This window comes from Chlamydotis macqueenii, chromosome 9, assembly GCF_036417535.1.
Source record: "Chlamydotis macqueenii isolate bChlMac1 chromosome 9, bChlMac1.mat, whole genome shotgun sequence".
Classification (NCBI taxonomy): Eukaryota; Metazoa; Chordata; class Aves; order Otidiformes; family Otididae; genus Chlamydotis; species Chlamydotis macqueenii.
Window position 1 is genome coordinate 19,148,833 of NC_141564.1, and position 22,232 is coordinate 19,171,064.

General features: G+C 38.2%; 1 protein-coding gene across 3 annotated transcripts in view; it reads right to left on the reverse strand.

The window, feature by feature from the left end:
* LOC147599726 (uncharacterized) overlaps positions 1 to 22,232 on the reverse strand; it is a 249,732-nt gene that overhangs the window by 131,044 nt on the left and 96,456 nt on the right. For all 3 annotated transcript variants that reach the window (XR_015259353.1, XR_015259355.1, XM_086754604.1), the window contains exon 2: positions 14,715 to 14,776. Coding sequence is in view for 1 of the 3 variants with exons in the window: in XM_086754604.1 (XP_086610730.1) it covers positions 14,715 to 14,776 (62 nt within the window). In the remaining 2 variants the exon portion in view is untranslated. The remainder of the gene's footprint in view (positions 1 to 14,714; positions 14,777 to 22,232) is intronic.

Genomic DNA, 22,232 nt, shown 5'->3' on the forward strand with positions numbered 1-22,232 from the left:
AAAGAAGTGCAAAAAAAAAATAGTACAATATAAATAGTTCAGAAATTCTGAATTATGTTTTCCCATTTCTTCTCTACCCTCTTATCTGAAAAGTCCTGTTATGTCTAAATCAGATCCAAAATTAATTCTCAGCAGAAAAGTTGAATTAATAAATGTTACTTGCAGGGGGAAAAAAAAATTGACAACAGTTTATCGTAGTATGTAGCAAGTGTACGGCTTTTGCTTGTGTAAAGTATTTCATTAAATTGCAATAAAAATTATAAATTGTAAACCACATTGCATTATTTCCTCTATTTGAATTGTGAAGCTTTCCGATGGAAAAATTTAACAATCTATGCATATTTCATACCTTTCTGAACAGAAAGGTCAGGATGTTAAGAAACTACACAAAAGAATAATACATGGAGAATTTCAGACATAAAATATTGTCCTGCTAAGAGCAAATAAAATTTTGTCTTAATAATTATTATATTTTCACGTCTACTTTTTTTTCTCACCTGTCTCTCTAGGCATTGGATCCCAGCAGCACCTCAAAGATTCAATACACTTTTTATGTTAAAAAAACCAAATCTCCACTCAGCTTCTAAAACACTGGGAATTTTAACACCATATTTCCCCAGTCAAACTGATATTACAGAGAATATATCATAACAAAGAGATACAAAAGTATAAGAAGATATAATAAAATTAGTGATCTAATTCACAACGGATGTAAATCAGCCTAGTTTCACAGAAGGCAACGGAAGTAGCCATTTTCCCCCCTTAAACAACTAAAACCTCACCAATCATTGCAGTTTAAATGGATCACAGTTCAAATGAACAAATGCTGCGGTACAGTTTTTGTAGAATACAGAGAGTTATTTAAGAAATTACATTTTGGCTTACATTCAAATTATACTTGAAAATATTAATACATGTTCCAAAGCCTAATTTGTATAACAAAACCCACTAACCTACTCTGTCATCAGCAACCTTACAGGAATATCTCAGCAGATAAGGAAACTATCTTGAACTTCTATTGACTATGGCACAGGCAAAACCTAATGCGAGTAAATCCAGCTCTAACAAGAACCAGGCACAACTTAGTCAATGGTCAACAATACACCAAAAATATTTCATGTACATATTTTTCCTCACCGCAGCCTATCCATGATAGCTTGAGAATGGTCAAACACCATACATTGCTACATCAGGCAAATATGAACCTTATTATTCCTGATTTATATTTTTTTTCTTATAATAAATAATATGACAGTATTTTTTTAAACTGTTACAAAAACATATTCCAAAACACTCCACAGTTATGGTCCACATTTCTCTCCTGATCTTTCTTTGAAACAAAAAGCGATCAGATTTTCCTTCTCTTGGTCATATTTTGCCACATTCATTTCACATGCTACTTAACGCTCTCTTCCTTCAGTCCTTGCACTTCTTCACTGCCACTCCCACTACTGATGGAGTCTTGCATCCCTATATTTTTCCTGCAGCAAGTCTGCAATCAACAATTTTTACAGTGTATTTGTCTGCCAAGTGAGTGATACAAGTAATCCATTTTCCAATAGATAAATCGGATTTCTAAGATACATAGCTAGATTGCACTTGAAGAAAACAGATCACTTAGTATACTAACTTCTCCAAGATAATAATACATACTTTCTTAAAACTGTAAATAAAATGAGTTTGAACCTTTGTCTATTAATGCTTTCTCATAGCTTGCTGGTGAAGATGGTCAACCAAAGCAAAACTTCTGTCATGATCTATTAATAGAGAATAAGGATTAATGAAGGATTATGTCATAATGAGTCTGCCTGCAGAGTTGCTTCAGTTCTTGTCCTTTACTGCCAAAATACAGTTCTCATTTCCAACAAACAAAGTCTATCTGAGAGAAAGCACAGAGCCCCTTTAGAACTGGAAAGTCCTGTGCATAATAATGAATGACTAACTCTTCTTTTGCCAAAGCGCTTCAGCACTTTCAATGTCATAGGTCAAAGCAGTGATTCAGAGGGGGCCTGATCCTTATCTAAGCTTTTGCAACAAAATTAGAATGTGCTGTAGCCTTATTAAAGAAATGTTTGTTCCACCATCAATGAAATGAAAAGAAAGCAGCTCAATGCAGTTTTGCAAATCACAGCGATATACTGCTCAAGTTAACTGCTGTATTACAAATATTTTATTATTCTGTATGTTAAAGATCATGCATTTGTGAAGATGAAATTAACAGTACACCTGATAACCTACTGCATGTGTCAGAGGGTATTAAATTAATTGACATTAGTAGTCTTCAGTCTTCATGTTGAAAATAAAAAAAAAAGTAATTCACACATTTTCAGAAACTACTTCAGGAACATGAACAATAAAAACAAAATAGGATCTTTCCTAAATAAACTACATACATATATTTCTTAATGCTTACACACGAAGCTACTTACATATTCTCAACAGATACTGCATAAACAGAACTTACATATATAATAAAGCTGGCCATTCTACGTACAGCTATTGCAGTAATACACACAGCTATTATCTGTGTTATCAAAAAGTAACTGTTCTCTGTTAAAGTTTTAGCTGCTAAACTCTTAATGGTTGAATTTAACTGTGCTGAACAAAATCTGTCAATGCAATCTACTTTTCTTTAAAATATTTAAAGCAATATAGAAGGCTCTTTTTCAATATATAACAGTGATTTAAATAATTAATTAGAAGTCAGGTAACACTCAGAAAAAGTGGAAAAAATGAGACCATTACATTAGTGACTGAAAAGAAAAAGGTCAAATTCAAATTTGATTTGTGTTTGTTAGACTAGCTACAGCAAAACAACAACAAAAAAGTAAATAAAGTTACAGCTGATCTAAGTTAAATTTCAAATAGAATGTAGCCAGAGAGTATATTAGGATAGAAAAGCAGAATACTAATCTTTAAAATTAGAAAATTGGTCAACTGGGATATGCATCAGAGAGATTCATCAAAGCCTTACAACAGCCTATCTCCATTTACTGTTTAGATACAGCTAATCTACATCATTAAATTGACCATTCAGTAACCGAAAATCTGCCATGTAGGTCCCGACTTTTCATAGAGGCTTTTAAATATGTATTCGGTAACTACAAAGTACTGAATATATTTTCAGTCTTTTTATACTAAGATTTACAACTAATGACCTTAAGCAATGTCATGCATGTAAAACAAAATTATGAGACCACCCTGGTTTGAGCAGAATTAAGGTATAGAATCATACTTCATTCTCATTCAAATTTAGTAGGATAGAACAACAACAAAAAAATCCATAGTAATATAGCTAAACCTATTTCATAGTTTCACTTTGTAAAACATGCCTCTTCACTTGTATTTTGCTATTACAGGCTCAATATAAGTAGACAATTATCTAAGCTTAATGCCAAGAATGATAATGCATTGAGCACATGCAAAACCCTTGTGCAACATCAACTGTAGCCTACAGGAATAAAACATTTATCAGTTGCTCCTTAGAGCACTAGTGGTTTGAAAATTTGGCTGCCCATGCCGACATTTAGTGAAATCATAGTTTTAGCTTCATTCAGAGCCCAACACAGTAAAGCCTGATACCAGGATGACTCTGCTGGCAATCTGCCTCCCCGTACCCACATGCACTGCAGGCTACTTTCTGTCCCACTACTTCCCATGAAAGAAGTCCTTTTACTTAACTGCAGTAGTTGGCACGGTGCCCCTTTCAAGGACCAAACTAACCGTCATCTTGGATGTAACAAATTAGTACATTCTCAGAATAATAATAAGTATGGACATGAAAACACTATTGTTTTTACTTGGAAATGAAGTAACTACATTTTAGCTGGGTGACTTTTTCAGTTCAGCACCACAGGCAAAAATAAATCTTATAAAAAGAATGGACAATCACAGGAGAGATGAGACACAGGCTTTTGCTGTGGGTTCAGAAGTAAAAAAGCTGCTTCTCATACAGCCTGAAGAATATACCGTAAAATAAAATTTTGAATATCAATTTGTTCCTTTGAAAAAGAATTGCTGTAGGATTTTGCTACTTGATCTACAACTGACAGAGATTTTTTTTTTGCCTGTAAAGTACAAAAATGCTTAAGTAAGCTCTTTTAATACTACAATGAAATATTTTACGAAATACACTGAAAACATTAAGTATAGAGTAATGCAAGAATTAGACTCAAGCTAAGCATGGAAGTATGATCATGTATTTTCTACTTGTACAACACAAACTTAGGTAATGTGAAACACATCTTTAACTACAAATAAATATACATAAAGCATTGCATACTTGCCATTTTATCTGGGCACTGTGATTACAATACAAAAATATTTTGTTCTCAAGCTGTGCACGTTACATTGCACATCAGATCTTTTAAAAACAGTACCACAGAACACATTTTGTAATGCCATTTTAAACTGCTGATAAAAGTAAATTCACTTAATTGTTCTCGGCACTCTAGCACAGACGTCCTAGGCCAAGTTCTTTGAGAAGTACAGATAATTAAAACTGTCCTGTATCATAGTCCAATACAGTAAGAGCTTTCTTGCCAAACTATGATATGGAACATTAACAGGGATTTGAATAACAAGTGCATCCTTTACTGTGTAACTCCTTAGCAGCAGATAGGAGTAAATTAGTGTGAAGTGCTGACAAGTATGAAAGATTAAAACAAATATTTCTTGTAAATGTGCTAAATATATTTCCATTTTATGCAATGTACACTCTGTGAAACAAGAAATCCAACGTGTATCACACATATTTAAAAATGCTGAGTTTGAGACAGTTTAAATAATTCAAGGTAATTTATGTAAAATTGTAACAATTTTACTAAACTTTCTGGTTCAAATGAGTCCAAGAATATCTCATTATAAATGGAGACAGTCCTGAAAAAGCAATCAAGCATGACTAAAAAGATCACTCTTTTACACAAAAAAATAGCCTTCTTATTTTACCCTTTGTTGGAAAGACATTTGGCCAGCCACAGGGGAAATACATAATCTACTTTTATATTCAAATAATATATTTTGAAATTCTATGCATATAAGGACCTTAAAACAATTCTGGGTGGAATATATAAGACATGGGTTTATGTGATCCTAATTGCTGAGTTGCTGACATGAGCAGACAATTACTTGGGGGGGTTTGTTTGTTTGTTTCTGTTACTCCAAAGCATGTGTACAAGTATTTTATCTATTACTTATTTCTAATGTGACTTTGAAGAAAAATACCGATGGAAACACATTGCAATAAAATATGTAGGGAGATCCTGGCTAGCAAAATAGAAGTATTATGTATGAGGAGTATGCACCTTTTCATAGGGATGTTGATTATTACAGCTACCTTAATTCTGAAGCTTAATTCTGATCAAAGCAGCATTCCACCACAAATGACGCATATGAAAAGTTCATATTTTTATTTAAAATATATAAACCTCACTGTAAGAGCATCCTTTTATTTTTTTAATGCTTGTATAAGATATTCAAATAAAGAGTATTGATCGTGATTTGCTTTCAGAATCTGAAGGACTAATGAAAAAACTTCTCAATTTTTAAGGACACTAATATGTCAGTGGCTCTGGAAGAAAATTGCTTTTCAAGGCAATACTGCCGAGGTAAGAGTCAGGGAGGAGAGATGCAACTAATGTTTTTCACTTCACTTTAAATAAGATGACTGTTATTCAGTTTCTCAATACCCAGCATTATGAAGATCAGAGTGCTCTACACCCCAGAAGAGGAAAAGCTTAGAGCAATTGTAGTTCTCTTCTAAGTACTGTAGCACTCACTGTTCGTTTTCAACAAATAAGCAGTCTACACACATCTTTCTTGCTTCACATCTGTGTGAGGTTCCTGCTCCTAAAACTCACAAATATAAAAAAGGAACAGGGAAATCAATTAATAGAAGATCATAATTTTCAGCCATGAATTTTTTCACTCATAAAGAGTTAAAGTTTTCTTGTATTAGCCAGATATGTTCCCCACTCATGCCTTTGCCGAGAAATAGCGAAGTTGCAACATCAGGGCAAAGGACTGAGGAGAGAAATGTCAGTGTGACTTGCACGTTCGTAGCCTCCTCTGGGCCCTTTCAGCTTATACAGCAGAGCAGGATGAATATTTGTGCTAACTACACATTTCAGTACAAAGAACCCAATTCAGAGAAAAAAAAAATCTCATACCATTTATGGCGACTGTGCACTTTAGAAAATACAATTATAAATGGTTTATTCATTCATAGGGAAGAACCTCTGTAACTGTTGTGCAAGTGACTTGTCCCTTGCTGGGTTTGATGAGCCTGATCCAAAGCCCGATGAGGGCAAGGAAGGAACTTGCATCGACTTCTGCTCTCAGGCTCCAGTCTCCTTCACAAATAGTTCACATGTAAAAACTAAGAACTGTGTGTGACCAAGTTGCAACACATGACAGAGTTGTATTTAAAAACTGTTACTGAGGTTTAAATACCTGAGCTAAAGTTGCATATGACAGCATTGTCTGGATTTACAGGTGAGCAAGAAGATAAGTTGATTGAAAATGATTCTTAGACATTTTGCAATCAAACAGTATTTTTAAAACAGCAGCTACTGGCTTATGAAGATGACAACTTTGTATGAATCATACTTATATGTATAAAGTGCCATATTTATTGTTTATTCTTTCTCTAGTCATGTACCTAACAAGCACTAAACATTTCTCACAAACACTCCCAAGAAACCAAACTGTATAGCTCTACGTCCACAGTAGTAATAGCACAGGCAGCTAATTAATTATGTACTTATGTGTGCAACTAGCTATTCATGCAAATTACATGAGCAGTTGAGCACATACTTGGTGCACACAAATACTTAATTGCCCAGTGTGCTAAAAGTCTTACCCAAAGTAAGAAACATTATATCTAACAATCGTTTTGAGCTTATATCTCCTCAGGACGTATAGATCTGATTACACCTCTCACATGTGAATGACATCTGACAAGCCATACTCATGACAATCTAACTTTTATATTAGTTCAGGCACACAATATTGAAGAAACAAGTTTTTATACAAATCTAGCAAAATGGATTTTTATTACAATCAAACGAAAACTATTCTGACATTTTATGACCTAAGCACCATTTGAAGACGTAAGCTGCATAAAACCCAAAAGATATGAGAAAAGAAAATTAAAACGTATTTCTTCCATTATGTAACACTGTGGCTCTTTCTCCTTGCCACTATTTCACTCATATGTTAGAAATGCAATGGTGCTGGGTGCTGTGTGAAACCCCGCACACCTTTTCTCTGATTACGCCATCCACTTTTCCAAGGGCTAACAGGAAAAGCTGCTCATTGTGCCCCCTCCTGGCTGCAGCTCCACTGCAGCCTCTAACCAAGGGCAAGGGCGGCACAGAACGTCACCTGCCCTGTCTTTGTTGAGCATCGCTACTTTAAATGCACTCACAATAACATGAAACCAAATTATTTTCAGGCCAAATATTAGAATCTTCAAGGTTTCAAAAGGAATCTATTAAAATAAAGATAACTGAAACTTTTCATTGAAAGATCTACAAAAGTTTGAAAAATTTAAAAGGACACTGTTTTCTCTTGAATCATATTACTAGTTAGATTCAATGTCAGATACATTGTTAAGTCTGTCCTAACTCTACCTCATATCTACAAAAGAAAAGAAAAAAGCTTCCTTTATTGTCAATAAAACCAGGGTTTGGAAGCATGATCTAAGGTGGACATCTAAGACTCTCTAGATTGTAGTGTAATTCTAATACCATATGAAATTTGGGGGTAATGGCTTAACACCAATTAGAATTACATTGTACTTTTTTGGTCATGATTATAGGCTTGATATTTAAGATATGATAGTTGCAAATGAGTATGTCAACTTTACATGCATAGTTTGTGTTTCAATATTTATCCTTTAAATAGATGAGATAAATCTAAATAAAAGACAGAATATTTTATGACCACTTTGAGCATGAATATCTTATCTCTTATCATATAGAGAGCAAGAACTTGAAAGTTCGCCAGAAAGTCAGAAAGAAGGTAAGTATTCCCTTACTACCAGGAAGTGAATACCCAGTATTCAGAATGTGAGACAGAAGAAAGCTGCAGGATTCAGGAAAAGAAAAGAAGATCATGTAAAGTAGAATCACAAGAGGCTGTTAAAAGGCAGGGGAGTTGTGTAAGTCTTGATTTGGAATTTAGGACTTAATATCTTATTTTTCCTGAGATCAACAAAAGAAGACCTAGTTCAACCTGTGTTATCCAAAGGACCTGAGTTCAACCTAGTGCGTTTGATCCAAATTATTTCATTTGCAACTCTAGCTATAATTTTATTCTGAGATTTTTCCTAGTACTAAAGTCTAGATCTAGAGGTAGAGCAACCTTGCTAACTGCTTCATTTTAGCAATAAGGAATATGTGCACACCTTCAGATTTGACATCAGACGTAATTGTGACAATGTCTGAGCACCTTGTCTGCATGGGTAGTGTTAGAAAATGTTTGATTTTGAACCTTCCTGATGACCACAATTTGTCTTCCCCTCACCCCAAGATGTACCAGGGAAACAAGTGCTAGCCCCCCACTAAAAGATCGAGGGAAAAACACAGTCTTTCCATACCAAAAGAGATTCTGCCTCAGTTCTAGCTACCCAGAAGTGTAAAGTATCCAGAACTGCAGTATCAACAAAAACTCTGTATAAAAAAAAAGCCACATCAAGCTGCTTGGCTAATGCATGCACTGCAAAAATCTAACTTCTGTAATGTTATCCTTGGCACATAGAAAGGTGGGCAGTATCTCACAAGTCTTGATCATTCACAATTAACAAGAAGCAGATAAATAACTCAGCTAATCAAGATCCACTTTTTTTCCACATCATGACGGGAAATAAGGCTGAAAAGGATACATTTACTTTGCTTCAGGATAAAGCATTTTAAGCTTGATGAAAAATGATATTTTTGTGTTTTACAGTAAAACAATTTTTTTTCCAACTTGAACCAAAAAACTTCTCCTTCACACAGTAACCTCATGTCTCAACATTTTAACATATTTTCACATTAATCTAGACAAGGAAGAGCAATTAATACATCCTGTTGACAGAAACCCTGTCACATCCGTTAAGTCTCGTGGAGTCTGAACTCATTAATATGTCCCCACTTAACACTCCATATTCTAGACAGGGGTCTATGTTTTTAGGATGGAGCCATTTAGGGATCCTCTCCTGCTTCAGCATCTCAGGTGCTAGAGTTGATCCTACTAACCATCAGTCTGGTATATCGGATGCCTGAGCAGGTGAAAAGCTCTGGTGCTGCGCAGCAGCAGAGGGATATCGGCTTCCCAGTGGAGACCTTTTGTCCAAGAAGCCACCTGAGAGTGCAGCTCCCTGGATGTAGCTACACACCACAGCTATGCATGGCAAGAAGACCCAGCAAACCCAATATGTGTCACTGTGCACATCCATTACGTAATAGGCGATAGCCTTGCCAGATGGTCAAACAGCTAGACGTGACCTGTTGGTGATTTGTATGTGAACTCCCATGTACCGAGATGGGAAAAGGTTGAGATATTTGCTGCCAAATTTAGATCTGAGAACTTTATTTCTATTCTAAATTAAAATACGCATCAAGTAACCGAAGACAGATATTAGAGAGAACTTCACCAGAAAAAGCATTAAATAATAATGAAATTAAGTGACAAGGTTAAAAAAAATGAAATATATGAAGTTTAGAAATTCACACTTAGAATCATAGAATCATAGAATGGTTAGGGTTGGAAGGGACCTTCAACGGTCATCTAGTCCAACCCCCCTGCAAGGAGCAGGGACATCCCTGACTAGGTCAGGTTGCTCAGAGCCTCATCCAGCCTGGCCATGAACATTTCCAGGGATGGGGCCTCCACCACCTCTCTGGGCAACCTGTTCCAGTGTTCCAAAACTCACATCGTAAAACATTTTTTCCTAATTTCTAATCTAAATCTACCCCCCTCTATTTTAAAACCATTACCTCTCGTCCTATCGCAACAGGCCCTACTAAACAGCCTTTCCCCATCTTTCTTGTAGGCCCCCTTGAGGTACTGGAAGACCGCTATCAGGTCTCCCCGGAGCCTCCTCTTCTGCAGGCTGAACAGCCCCAACCCTCTCAGCCTGTCCTCATAAGAGAGGTGCTCCAGCCCTTTTATCATCTTCGTGGCCCTCCTCTGGACCTTCTCCAACTGGTCCATGTCCTTCTTGTGCTGGGGGCTCCAGAACTGGACACAGTACTCCAGGTGGGGTCTCACCAGGGCAGAGTAGAGGGGGAGAATCACCTCCCTCGACCTGCTGGCCACGCTTCTCTTGATGCGCAAGGGCGCATTGCCTGCTCATGTTAAGCTTCTCATCCACCAGCACTCCCAAGTCCTTCTCTTCAGGGCTGCTCTCAATCCATTCCCCGCCCAGCCTGTATTTGTGCCTGGGATTGCCACGACCCAGATGCAGGACCTTGCACTTGGCCTGGTTGAACTTCATGAGGATGGCACGGGCCCACCTCTCCAGCCTGTCAAGGTCCCTCTGGATGGCATCCCTCCCTTCCAGTGTGTCGACGGCACCACACAACTTGGTGTCGTCAGCGAACTTACTGAGGGTGCACTCTATCCCACTGTCCATGTCGCCGACAAAGATGTTGAACAGGGCCGGGCCCAGCACGGACACCTGAGGGACGCCACTCATGACTGGTCTCCACCTGGACATCGAGCCGTTGACCACCACTCTCTGAGTGCGGCCATCCAGCCAACTCCTTATCCACCGAGTGGTCCGTCCATCAAACCCATGTCTCTCTAGTTTAGAGAGAAGAATGTCGTGCGGGACAGTGTCAAAAGCTTTGCACAAGTCCAGGTAGATGATGTCAGTTGCTCGTCCCTTGTCCACCGATGCCGTCACCCCGTCATAGAAGGCCACCAAATTGGTCAGGCACGATCTGCCCTTGGTGAAGCCATGTTGGCTGTCACCAGCCACCTCCTTGCTCACCATGTGCCTTAGCATGGTTTCCAGGAGAATCTGCTCCATGACCTTGCCAGGCACAGAGGTGAGGCTGACCGGCCTGTAGTTACCTGGGTCTTCCTTATTCCCCTTTTTAAAAATTGGGGTTATGTTCCCCCTCTTCCAGTCATCGGGGACCTCACCAGACCGCCACGACTTCTCAAATATGATGGCCAGTGGCTTGGCAACTTCATCCGCCAGTTCCCTCAGGACCCGAGGATGGATCTCATCAGGACCCATGGACTTGTGCACCTTCAGGTTCCTCAGATGATCCCGAACCTGCTCTTCGAGTACAATGGGCAGTTCTTCATTCTCGCAGTCCCTGCTTGCACCTTCTACAGCTTGGGCGGTGGGACAGGAACTCTTGTCGGTGAAGACTGAGGAAAAAAAGTCATTGAGAACCTCAGCCTTCTCCATGTCCTGGGTAACCAGGACACCAGTTCCCTTCTGGAGGGGGCCTACATTTACCCTGGACTTTCTTTTGTCCCCTACGTACCTATAAAAGCTCTTCCTGTTACATTTTATATCCCTGGCCAGATTCAGTTCTGCCAGGGCTTTGGCCTTCCTTACCTTATCCCTGGCCACTCACGCAGCCTCTTTGTAGTCCTCCCAGGCTACCTGTCCCCACTTCCACCCTCTATAGGCTTCCTTTTTCACTTTCAGTTGGTCCAGGAGCTCCTTGCTCATCCACGCCGGCCTCCTGGCCTTTTTGCCCAACTTGTTTTTCATCGGGATGCACCTCTGCTGAGCTTGGAGGAGGTGCTCCTTGAATATGGACCAACTTTCCTGGGCCCCTCTTCCCTCCAGGGCCACCTCCCATGGCACTTGGCCCATCAGGTCCCTGAAGAGGCCGAAGTCCGCCTTCCTGAAGTCTAGGGCAGAGAGCTTGCCGTGTATTTTCCTTGCTGCCCCGTGGATCTTGAACTCCACCATGTCATGGTCACTGCAGCCAAGGCTGTCCTTTAGTTTCACATCCCCGACCAGTCCCTCCCTGTTGGTGAGCACAAGGTCGAGCATGGCACCCCTCCTTGTCGGCTCCTCTATCGCCTGCAGGAGGAAGTTGTCATCCACGCAATTCCAGGAACCTCCTGGACTGCCTGTGCCCTGCCGTGTTGTCTCTCCAACAGATGTCAGGGTGGTTGAAGTCCCCCATGAGGACCAGGGCCTGTGACCGTGAGGCTGCTCCTATCTGCCCATAGAGCACTTCGTCCGCTCTATCCTCCTGGCCAGGCAGCCTGTAACAGACCCCTACCGTGACGTCCCCTGTCCATCCCCATCCTCTAATCTTGACCCATAAGCTCTCTGTCAGCTCCTCCTCCATTCCCAGGCGGAGCTCCACACACTCCAGCTGGTTGCTGACGTAGAGAGCGACACCCCCTCCTCGTCTCCCCTTCCTGTCTTTTCTAAAAAGCCTATATCCCTCCATGTTGATGCTCCAGTCGTATGTGTCATATACACTTCACATATACAAACTCAGCACCACTTTCCACTGATACAAAGCTATACGTCTTTTATTACAGAAGCTTCATCTGGGCAAATCTTTATTAATTTGGTACCAGTGGGGTTTTTTTTCTTTATTATTAATGTATTTCTTTTAATATCAGTAATGCTGGACAGAACTGAAATCAAGATGACTCACATACAGCTCTAACCCTGTCCACTGTGTCTTTACAGGCAGGTCCTTGCCTCCATGCCCAGTTCCAGAAGACTCAGGGACTTTGATTTACAAGTAACTTTACCCAGTCCCCAGGAAATTCTTCCTTCTGTCACCTTGAAGCTGTCACTAAATGCTGCGTACTCCTCCCTGCCACTTTACAGCCCTTGAACAGGGCCCGTAGATCACAAGGGAAAGCGTTGCCCCTCATTCCTCCCATGAGACTCACCTCAACTCCATCCTCTGAAGGCATATCACAAAATTACTAAGAGAAGCAAAACTTTCAGCATTCACTGACACCTTCAAACTTCAATTAATTCAACAAAAAATGTGATCTATTACTGAAAAAAAAATCTACTAAATGTTTTAAATGTATATTTTTTTCAATATATTTGGATTTTCCACCCTAGAAAAATTATTTTGTTAAAACAATATGGCTACATCTAATTCTGTAAGAGTATTAAATATCTAAGCCAATATACAACTTTTGTTACAACCACTAAGTTGTAGTAAAAAATAACTTCTTTACTCTGCTCTATTCTAGATCATAACATTAATTGATTGAGGTATAGGAAAAGAAAGAAATTGTAAAAAACACTCCAGAAAATAGATAAGTGTTATTTTTTCCTTCAATCTATTAGTTGACGACGCAATTCTAAATGAAAATCACACACTTCCCCATTGGAAAGCCATTTTCCCCCCTCCCAAGCATTTCACTGAAAATTTGGCATTACAAAGAAATTAAAACCATTAGAGCTTACGGGGGCAGGCGATGACCTGTGTTCAGTGAGTCTTACTTTTTTTAAAAAATAGAGTTTTAGAAAGAGCAAATAGGAGCACTTCATTTAACTGCTAACAGGACAGCGCTCATTCCCGACAGAAGGCTGAGGAAACTGAGGCCTGGATTCACTGATTCACCAAACTCTGCTCATCACAGGCCTTTGTGGGAAGGTTTTATTTGTGGTTTTATGACCCCTGTTTGCAGTTCCCATTTCTGGCAATGGCTGAGGGCATTTTGGTTCCTTCCCTCCCTGGTACCCGACAGTTCAGAATAGCCTTGTGATCCTAATACAAAATCTACCAAGCGCAACTCAAAGGTTGCTGTTTATTTCTCTGGGTACTTGAACAAATCTCATATCTGTACCAGCAAAACACCAGAAAGAAGACCACAGTCTTCCTCTGGTTAATTTTCTACTTAAAAAGAATGCAAAGGGGTTGAATATAAAGCCACTGCCACCAACTTCATGTCATCTGTTAAATCCCCTCTTAAATTTTGCAAGAATCACTCTCCAGCCCCAAACATTGCATAGGATTACAGAAGGTCTACGTGTCTGCATATCATCTTGCATATCTCTTCAAGTAAAATGAATCTTCAATTGGATTTGATTTGCCTTTTTTTATGTTATAGCAGGTTGTTTGGACTTTATCAGCATTCTACCTAATTTATAAATATAAATGCCCACAAAAATAGTGTCTGTTCATATGCACTGAGACAATATTTGATGTGTTTCCGCTCCAGAGTGGAAAATAATTGATTTTCAAAAAACTCATTTGTGCTGATGAATGGTCAGTGAGACTCCAGGCTAATGCAGACATATGTGCAAAACATATTTACAAGAGAAAATCATAGAATGGTTAGGGTTGGAAGGGACCTTCAAAGGTCTTCTAGTCTAACCCCCCTGCAAGGAGCAGGGACATCCCCGACTAGATCAGGTTGCTCAGAGTCCCGTCCAAGCTGGCCTTGAATGTTATCACTACTCTGAAGTCTCGTAAGAAAATTATGCTGACTGATGTTCTCCCATGTTAATACATGTTATCAACTTTTGTTCAAGGACAGTGCTGGAAAAATGACATGTAGAGTTTTTTGGTTTTTTTTTATAGGGTAAACACACACAGAGAGTAGCTTAGCTGTCTGCTCCTCCACTATAGGTGGATATGGAGCCACATTTCCAATAAAAACCTAAGAAAATGTTAGTAGCACTTTTCCGAGTTTGCAATTGCAGGTAACATTGAAGTAAATTGATCTGAAGCCTGAATATTTTTAGTTTTTTAAAAAACAAACAAACTCACTTTGTGTTGCCTCTGCTGACTCATCCAGTTGACTTGGTATATTCTCCATATCAGCTGCATACCTTTTTAAAAATAAACAAAATAAAAATTAATGGACCATCTTCTAGTCAGTGACTGGTTATGTACACTGCCTCCTAGCAATAACAACTTGTACTTGTTTCCTGTCTTTCATAGAAGGATCTCAAATCAACTCATTACAATTACACCTCATCCTTCCTAAGAAGGAGAGAAATTGGAGCAGCAGATGCTCAGCAACCTTGAGAAAAAAAAAATATCTTTGCAGGTTACTTACAGAAAGTAGGGATAAAAACGTAAGGTTTGACCCTCTCTTTCCTTTTCTAATGCTATAGCTACAGAGCCTTCTGATGAAGGAAGAAGGAATGTTCACTTTTCTCACAAATTTAGGATTTCTTCACATATTTGTGTTAGTTGGGAAAATCTTATTTCTTAATCCTTACATTATGGATAGTTAATGCTTCTTCTCCTCCTCCCTAATTTTCCATCAGCACCACCCATTTAGTAACAGATAATTCTGCACCTTTCTTCTTTTGACTACCATTGCTGCAAAGTAGAAAGACTCGGGAATGAAAAGGGTGGGATTGTATAGGGGGAGAAAGAGATGAAGAACAAGCAGAAGTAAAAGCAAAGAAGAAAGAAAAAAGGAGAAAAAGAAAATAATAAAAAAGCAAGAGAAACAGAGAAGTGGTTTACATACTTCTGGGATACTTGAAAATGTTCTGGCGAGGCGACTTATACGTCCCTTAATCTTTCTGTTTACACACCACACCACCCATCCTTCATTCCTCCTACCTCCAAGCAGGCTGAAGGAGCTTTAGGATGGGAGTATTTTGCCTCAGGGACTTTTGTTTATATCCCTATGTCTAGACAAGACAAAAAAAACCCACTGTACAGTATCTATCACAGCTGAGCTCCAGTCGTAATTTCAGATTTCAGAATACAGTAAGGTAGAAACAAATAATATTTGTTGATATTACTATATTATTAAAAACAGCTAATGAAAAATATGAGCACAGCAGTACAATGTAGCTCTACTGCAGGAGGAGCCTGAGCTCTCTGGCTGAAAGAGGACCAGTGATATTTGTAAGAGAGCAGTGGCCAAGACCTCAGCTCATATTCAACACCTCTGGGGAGTCTTTCAGTCCCAGATATGGCCTAGGCCACTCTTCTCTGGCAGAAGGTACTCGGGGCACTCTGTAAAGACTACAATTTTTTTTTAGATCAAATGAGGTAAAAGTCCAAGCCTTCTCATGTCCAAGGAAAAAAAAAGTCTTGCTGACAAAAACTACTAAGAAATTTTCTAGTCGGAGATGTCCCTTGCAGGGGAGGTTGGACTAGATAACCTTTGAAGGTCCCTTCCAACTCTAACCATTCTATGATTCTATCATTCTATGAAATTAGAGGAAAGAAGGGATGGATTTGAGCTCAGATAAGAAATGAGGGCTGAAACATTTATCTTCTGTTCTTGGGTTTATCACTCCCTGACTAAAGTATTAAGGAAAACATTACAAGAGTGTCATGCAATTTTCAGCCTTATTTATGCAAGTTGACAAGAATCCCATCCAGTCAACAGCTCTACATCAGTTTATTCTAATTAAAAATCTAATCTTTAGTGCTGATGTGGCGGCTGTTGGTCATCTTGTGAAGTTGAACACCTCTGAAAATCAGGCAATGAATATCTCATATTAGGTCTGTAAGATCAATGGACATTAAAAAAAACCCTCTTTGTTATTCAACTCTGATAAAATGGAGATAACACTAGATGGTATGAATCAAGGATTGTATGTTTGTGAAACAACAATGTGTAGTACTGATGCCTTCATTCCTGACACATTAGGCTACCTGTGTCTTTGCTCTGGTCCAGTACAGCCATTCTACTGCTAGCTTTATCCTTTAGAGATTTATCTGAAAAAAAAAAAAATCCCTGTGGACAGAGAATATTTCTATAATACTGAATTGATCATTCTCTTCCAGTCTTAAAGTGACAGACACAAATAGGAGTTTTGGAACTCTTCCTCAAATAGGTTCAAAAACCTGTGTTACTGACAGACATTTGTGTTTCGTGCTCTGCACCAGTCTCACTGACCCATTTGTAAAAGACTGCCATATACATTGAAGGCTATTTAGGATGGAACTTGGCATGTCCAAAATCAAAGTCTCAAGCCTCTGAAGAACAGTGCCAGGATCCCAGGGTAGATGTTCATAGGTCACACCTTCCATGGATCGGCATGGAAGCAGCATGGAAGTCATACTGATCAGTAACCCCTATACGTATGTAATTCTGTCTTAAAAAAAGAAATTTTGAAGTCCTCATATTTTAGATGGACCACTGGTTCTGTCAAAGTTCAGAACTTAATGTTTTGGGGCAATTTATAGGTCCAGCAGATCTATATAGTTAGACATTAAAATGTTTATGTAACTAAACTGGAGAGTTAAGATGACCCTACCATACCTCTCTTAACTTTTCCAGAATGCTCTATCTAGCTTCACAGTTCCAGTCTTAAGTTCTAACTTAACAAGCTTCTTCACAGCTGTCAATTTTTGTGTTGCTCAATGTAGAATATTTCTTGTCAGTAAAAACCAGACTATACTTGAACTAACAAAGAAATTTATGTAATGAGCATGATCCTGGGCCATTTTTCTTGTGACCCCTAAACAGTCCAACTTTTTATTTCAACATTTTTGATTAAATAGCTGTTTTCTCTGCTCACTCTTTCCAGCTGGTAGGAACCAGCAGCAAGACGACAATCTCCTCACCCTCTGTGGCCAAGAGGAATAAATACAGGTTTAAAAATCCTGGACAGTCTGCCCTGCGTCAGCACATGAGATGCCATTAGCTGGACAACTCCCTATTCGCAAAACTCAACACACAGACCAATTAAGTCTTTGCATATCACACCTAAGCTTCTAACATCTCATTCAAAGTATACTGTAAACCAAATAAAAAACCCTACAAAATAAATATAATGAAATTAAAGGAACATCTAAATTTTTTTTTTTGTTTCCAAAACTCTTCTAAGTCGAAATCTATGCCTGAACAACCAAAAGATTTACTTTTAAAGGCAAGTCAACAAATAGCTTTCTTTTACCCTTTCAGATACAAAGTTATCTGTAAAAAAATAAATGAAATCATAGCACTTAAAAAAGAAAAGTTATACTTTTTTTTTTTCTTGGAAAAGGGGAATTAAACTATTAAAGGACACCTTGTTAAGTAATTATATAGCAACATCACTGTGCAATTAAATAGCCATCAGTCCCTGCAGCTGAGAAATTTCAGGTAGTTATTCAAAGATAATTTAATAGGAGAATTATTGTATTCAAGAAAGCATTAGCTAGTAATCTACCTTAATTAAAGCAGTCAATTAATTTCAGTACCTTGATAATAGTTGCCTTTTGCAAAACTATCCTCCCCTACATACACACAAATCCTAAATTTCAAAATAATAATACAAAAAGTGAATTTGGTGCATTTTAGCTTCCATAAATAACAATTCACTCCCAGAGAATTTAGGATGCTTTTATTGTACATTGTGTAATGAGTACTCTTACTGTTTTAATGTTCAACTTCAGTTTTATCATGGCTACATATGTACCCATATGTTTGTAAAATGAGTTAGAACAACGAGGGGTATGGAGGAAATCTGTGTAAAAGGAATAAATATTGGCCTGTTCATACCAAACAGAACACAAAAAGCCACATAATAACTGAAAAAGTGTCTCATTATGATGATACATCATCAGGGAATTATGGGACTCTCATGCTGCATTGCTTGGTTGTGCCACTGTACGTACACTGAAGACAGAAGTCATTAATCACACGTAGTTGCAAACAGTGTTCATTGTAACAGATTTTGTGCAGAAACAAAAAACTGCATATGCCACACGACAGTGAGTTACACAGCAAAATACTTTCTCAAGGTCAGTACACACTGGAAGTTTGTTGTTACCATGGTGAATACCAACAACTTCTACACCTTGTAACTTCATACTTGTGAGTGTGGTCTCCTTGAACCGAGATACCAACAAAAATACTGGATACAAGGAGGGCACAGGAATAATTTTCAGAAAGACACAAAAGGCAATTTGTCATCCATGAGATATACAGATTCAGTGGTTGTTGATGTCCTAAATTCCTCACGATTCTTTAAAATATGTAACAATCAAGAAATAGTTCCTTTTTTAAAAATATCCTATCATGCAGATGTTCATGGATTTCATTACCATTTTCCACCTTAACTAGAGCTGCATTATGGTTTTCCTTCATTTCCTATTTAATTTGTCTTTAAATAGAAAATAAATGATGGTTGTAAATAAAAGAACATCTATGTGATTCAGATTTTCATATATTCCTTGTATATACTGGGGGTTCTCTTCCCTCTCCCTTAAGCCACAGCAGAGCGTTGAGGGCAGACTAAGTGCCCTTTTATCTAAGCCTTGAAAATACGCATTAACAAACACAAACCCCAGTCTTGGCAAGACTAAATCCTGATTAATTTAAGAAAAAACACAGAATTGTATAGATGTTCACTGAATTTATTCACTGTCTTTTACAGAATGAAACAAAACAGATGTAAAAACTTCCAAACTCCAGATCTGGAATAATCCTAATATCTCTGAGCTGTTATCACTAGCAATAATCTGTGATAAACATATACAGTAGGGCTTTTGTTGAAATCAGTTTGCATTGTGATTTGAGCTGTTACTTGTTAAAGAGCTGAAAATCACATAAAATCTTTTAGACTGGGGCCCCTGCTCTGAGTCTTTGTTTTGTTTCAGTTTTTATGTCAACAGGTTTCCAGTGTTTCCCTTACTCATCACTGGTGAATAAGTTTCCATTTAATTTGAGAATACTCAGCGTTACCTGATCCATTAGCACTGTCCCAGAATTTAGAAAGGTATTCAAAATTTCATTGCCCATTGTGCAACTATTTTTAGCCCATCATAAATCTTAATATTTTTTCTGTGAAATAACCATTACAAAAAAATTAACTGAGCTACATCAAATGGTACCAACATTTCTTCAGACTTGTGACAGATTCGAATGTGTCTAATATATCCTTAAACTTTTACGTGTAATAATCAAATTTCAGCTTTTTGTTTAAGGCAAAAGAGAAAGAAGGAAAAAAACCAAACCACAAACAGATCCATTATATATCTCTGTCTCAAAATCTGTGTATCGCTATCCACACCAATATCCAACAAAGTACTTCAGCACATCAGTCTTAAATCATATTGATTAAAATGGGATTAATCATATATCTAAAGCCAGACTCATCCTTAAGTATCTTGCCTTGTAGGAAAACAAAGATAGGCATTTCACTGACCAGTGGTTTTCTCACCTCCTCATCTAGTGACAGATAGAAGAGCATGTATTAGACAGCATTGGTGCAGGCTCTTAAGCCTTTGCAGGTGGTTGTGATCCCTGTGATGGAAAAATCTAATTTTTCTTCACTGTTGTGAAGAGGGATGAGAAAGAATACAGCACCACAGAGATTAGGCAAGAGCCCTAAAAAGCTCCTGATGCAGCCTGTAGTAGTGATGAGCTGAACAGCAGGTATCTGGGGACTCCTCCTCCCCTTTTTTCTTTCTCATACAATATACAATGATATTTCATACCAAGCTGAACAAATAAATGCAAGAACTACTGTATATTGATAGGATTAGAATCCGAACTTATCAGGAAACTGTGTTGTATATTATACAACCAGAATAAGTAACTGACAATATTTACCATTAAGAGCTACAATTCTCTTGGCATCCAGAGCCAAATTATATGTGTATTAATCCCTCAATCACAAATTTTCTCTCTGAACAATATAATCCAAGTGATTAGAGAAAGTAGAGATTCATCCAAAATAACCACAAGATACCTAAAGTATTTAATTTGCTCCATCACAGTGCCACTTGCTGTTCTAATTATCATTTCATCTGGAGTTACCTGTAATTTTCCTTTAGTGCCAAAAAAAATTGTACATTTTGTTTTCTTAACATTTAGTAGGAGTCTGCTATTAATCAGTCATTTTTCAACATTTAGAAAATTGTTCTAGAGATTTAGTACACGTTATTAATGGACCATCCCAAGCAGCATTATCTGCATAAAACAGTCAGTAATTGATTAATAAAATATTAAATAATTTTAGTGTTAATGGGGCCCCCTGAGAAGCTTCATCATCATTAGTCAACAGGCTAAATTCACAGACTCAGTTAAGCACTCTGACAAATTGGAATCACTGAGATTCTTCTTTACGACTGCATATTATTTTGCTATCTGTTTTGTATGAGGAAAGAGAGAAAAATCAGCTGAAACATACATAGAGTGATGTTTGTGACTGTTTGTGTTAAGTAAATTTGGTTTAGCTAAGATTCAACATCTAGCATCTGTTTTCTACAACTACTTTTAGAAGGCAAGCAAAATGACACATTCATCTCAGTATGACAGAAAGCAAAGGTGAGAATTTTAATTAAGAACAGTAATACCAACCATCCCTCTGGTTTTCAAGTAGAAAGCAGCTCTTCTTAGAGCTACAAGCTCAAAGATTGAAATGCATCCTGTAAAACGTCCCACCTTTGCCTAAAAACTCCAACAGGAAACTTTCTCCTTCCTTCAAGTGGGCAGCTGATGGAGGTGGCCACAAGTGGTTCACAACAGGACAGCACACGGCCTCATCACGCAGAAGCATGTCCTGGGTCCTTCTGCACAAGTAGCATTTCCATCAGGAAGGACTTCATGTAGAACTCTTTTTAAGTCATGACCATTGATTCACGCGCAAACTACCAATATAATCTAGCATTTAACACCACCAGTAAGCAAATCACTCTACGCTGGATTTCTAGTACAGCCAAGATTCAGGGCTTGGCACAGTGAGGTGACTAAGACCAACCACAGGACAGAGCCCAGCAGACAAAGAACCAATATCCTCAATGCAAAAGAAGGAAGAAGGAAGGGCTTAAAAAACACAGCAGGTCTGTGAAAGGAAAAGACAAGTATTGGGTCTGATCCACATTCTCTGTTGCGAGTCAGACAAAAGGTTCATCTAACTTTGTATCCTCTTTGAGGGTAACCAGAAGGCTGAGGTGTTCTGTATAAAAACAGGGCAGACCTGCGGTGTTGTTTCCCCAAAAACCTTTCAGCAATTGAGATCTCCCCACTTTCTAACAGGAAGGAGTATTCCCAACATCAATGTCTAGGAATATGGAGGAAAAAAAAAAGTAGAGACCATAAAGAAAACATAAAGAGAGCAAAGAACAATTGTTCAGTGAGTACAATGTAAAGGGCAGTGTACAAGCAGAGCAAACTGAAAATTACTTGCAGAAATTATTCACAGAATTGTGCCAATAGATTTAAGAAACTCATAGGCTGCTTGTAATTAAAGTTGCATACCAATAAAGTTATATTTAATGAATAAATTAGCTACTATAAACACTAATCATCTTTACTGCAAAAGTTTAAATTAGCTCTGTCGTAGTTCAGCCCCGATCAGGGCCAGACTACGCAGTCTG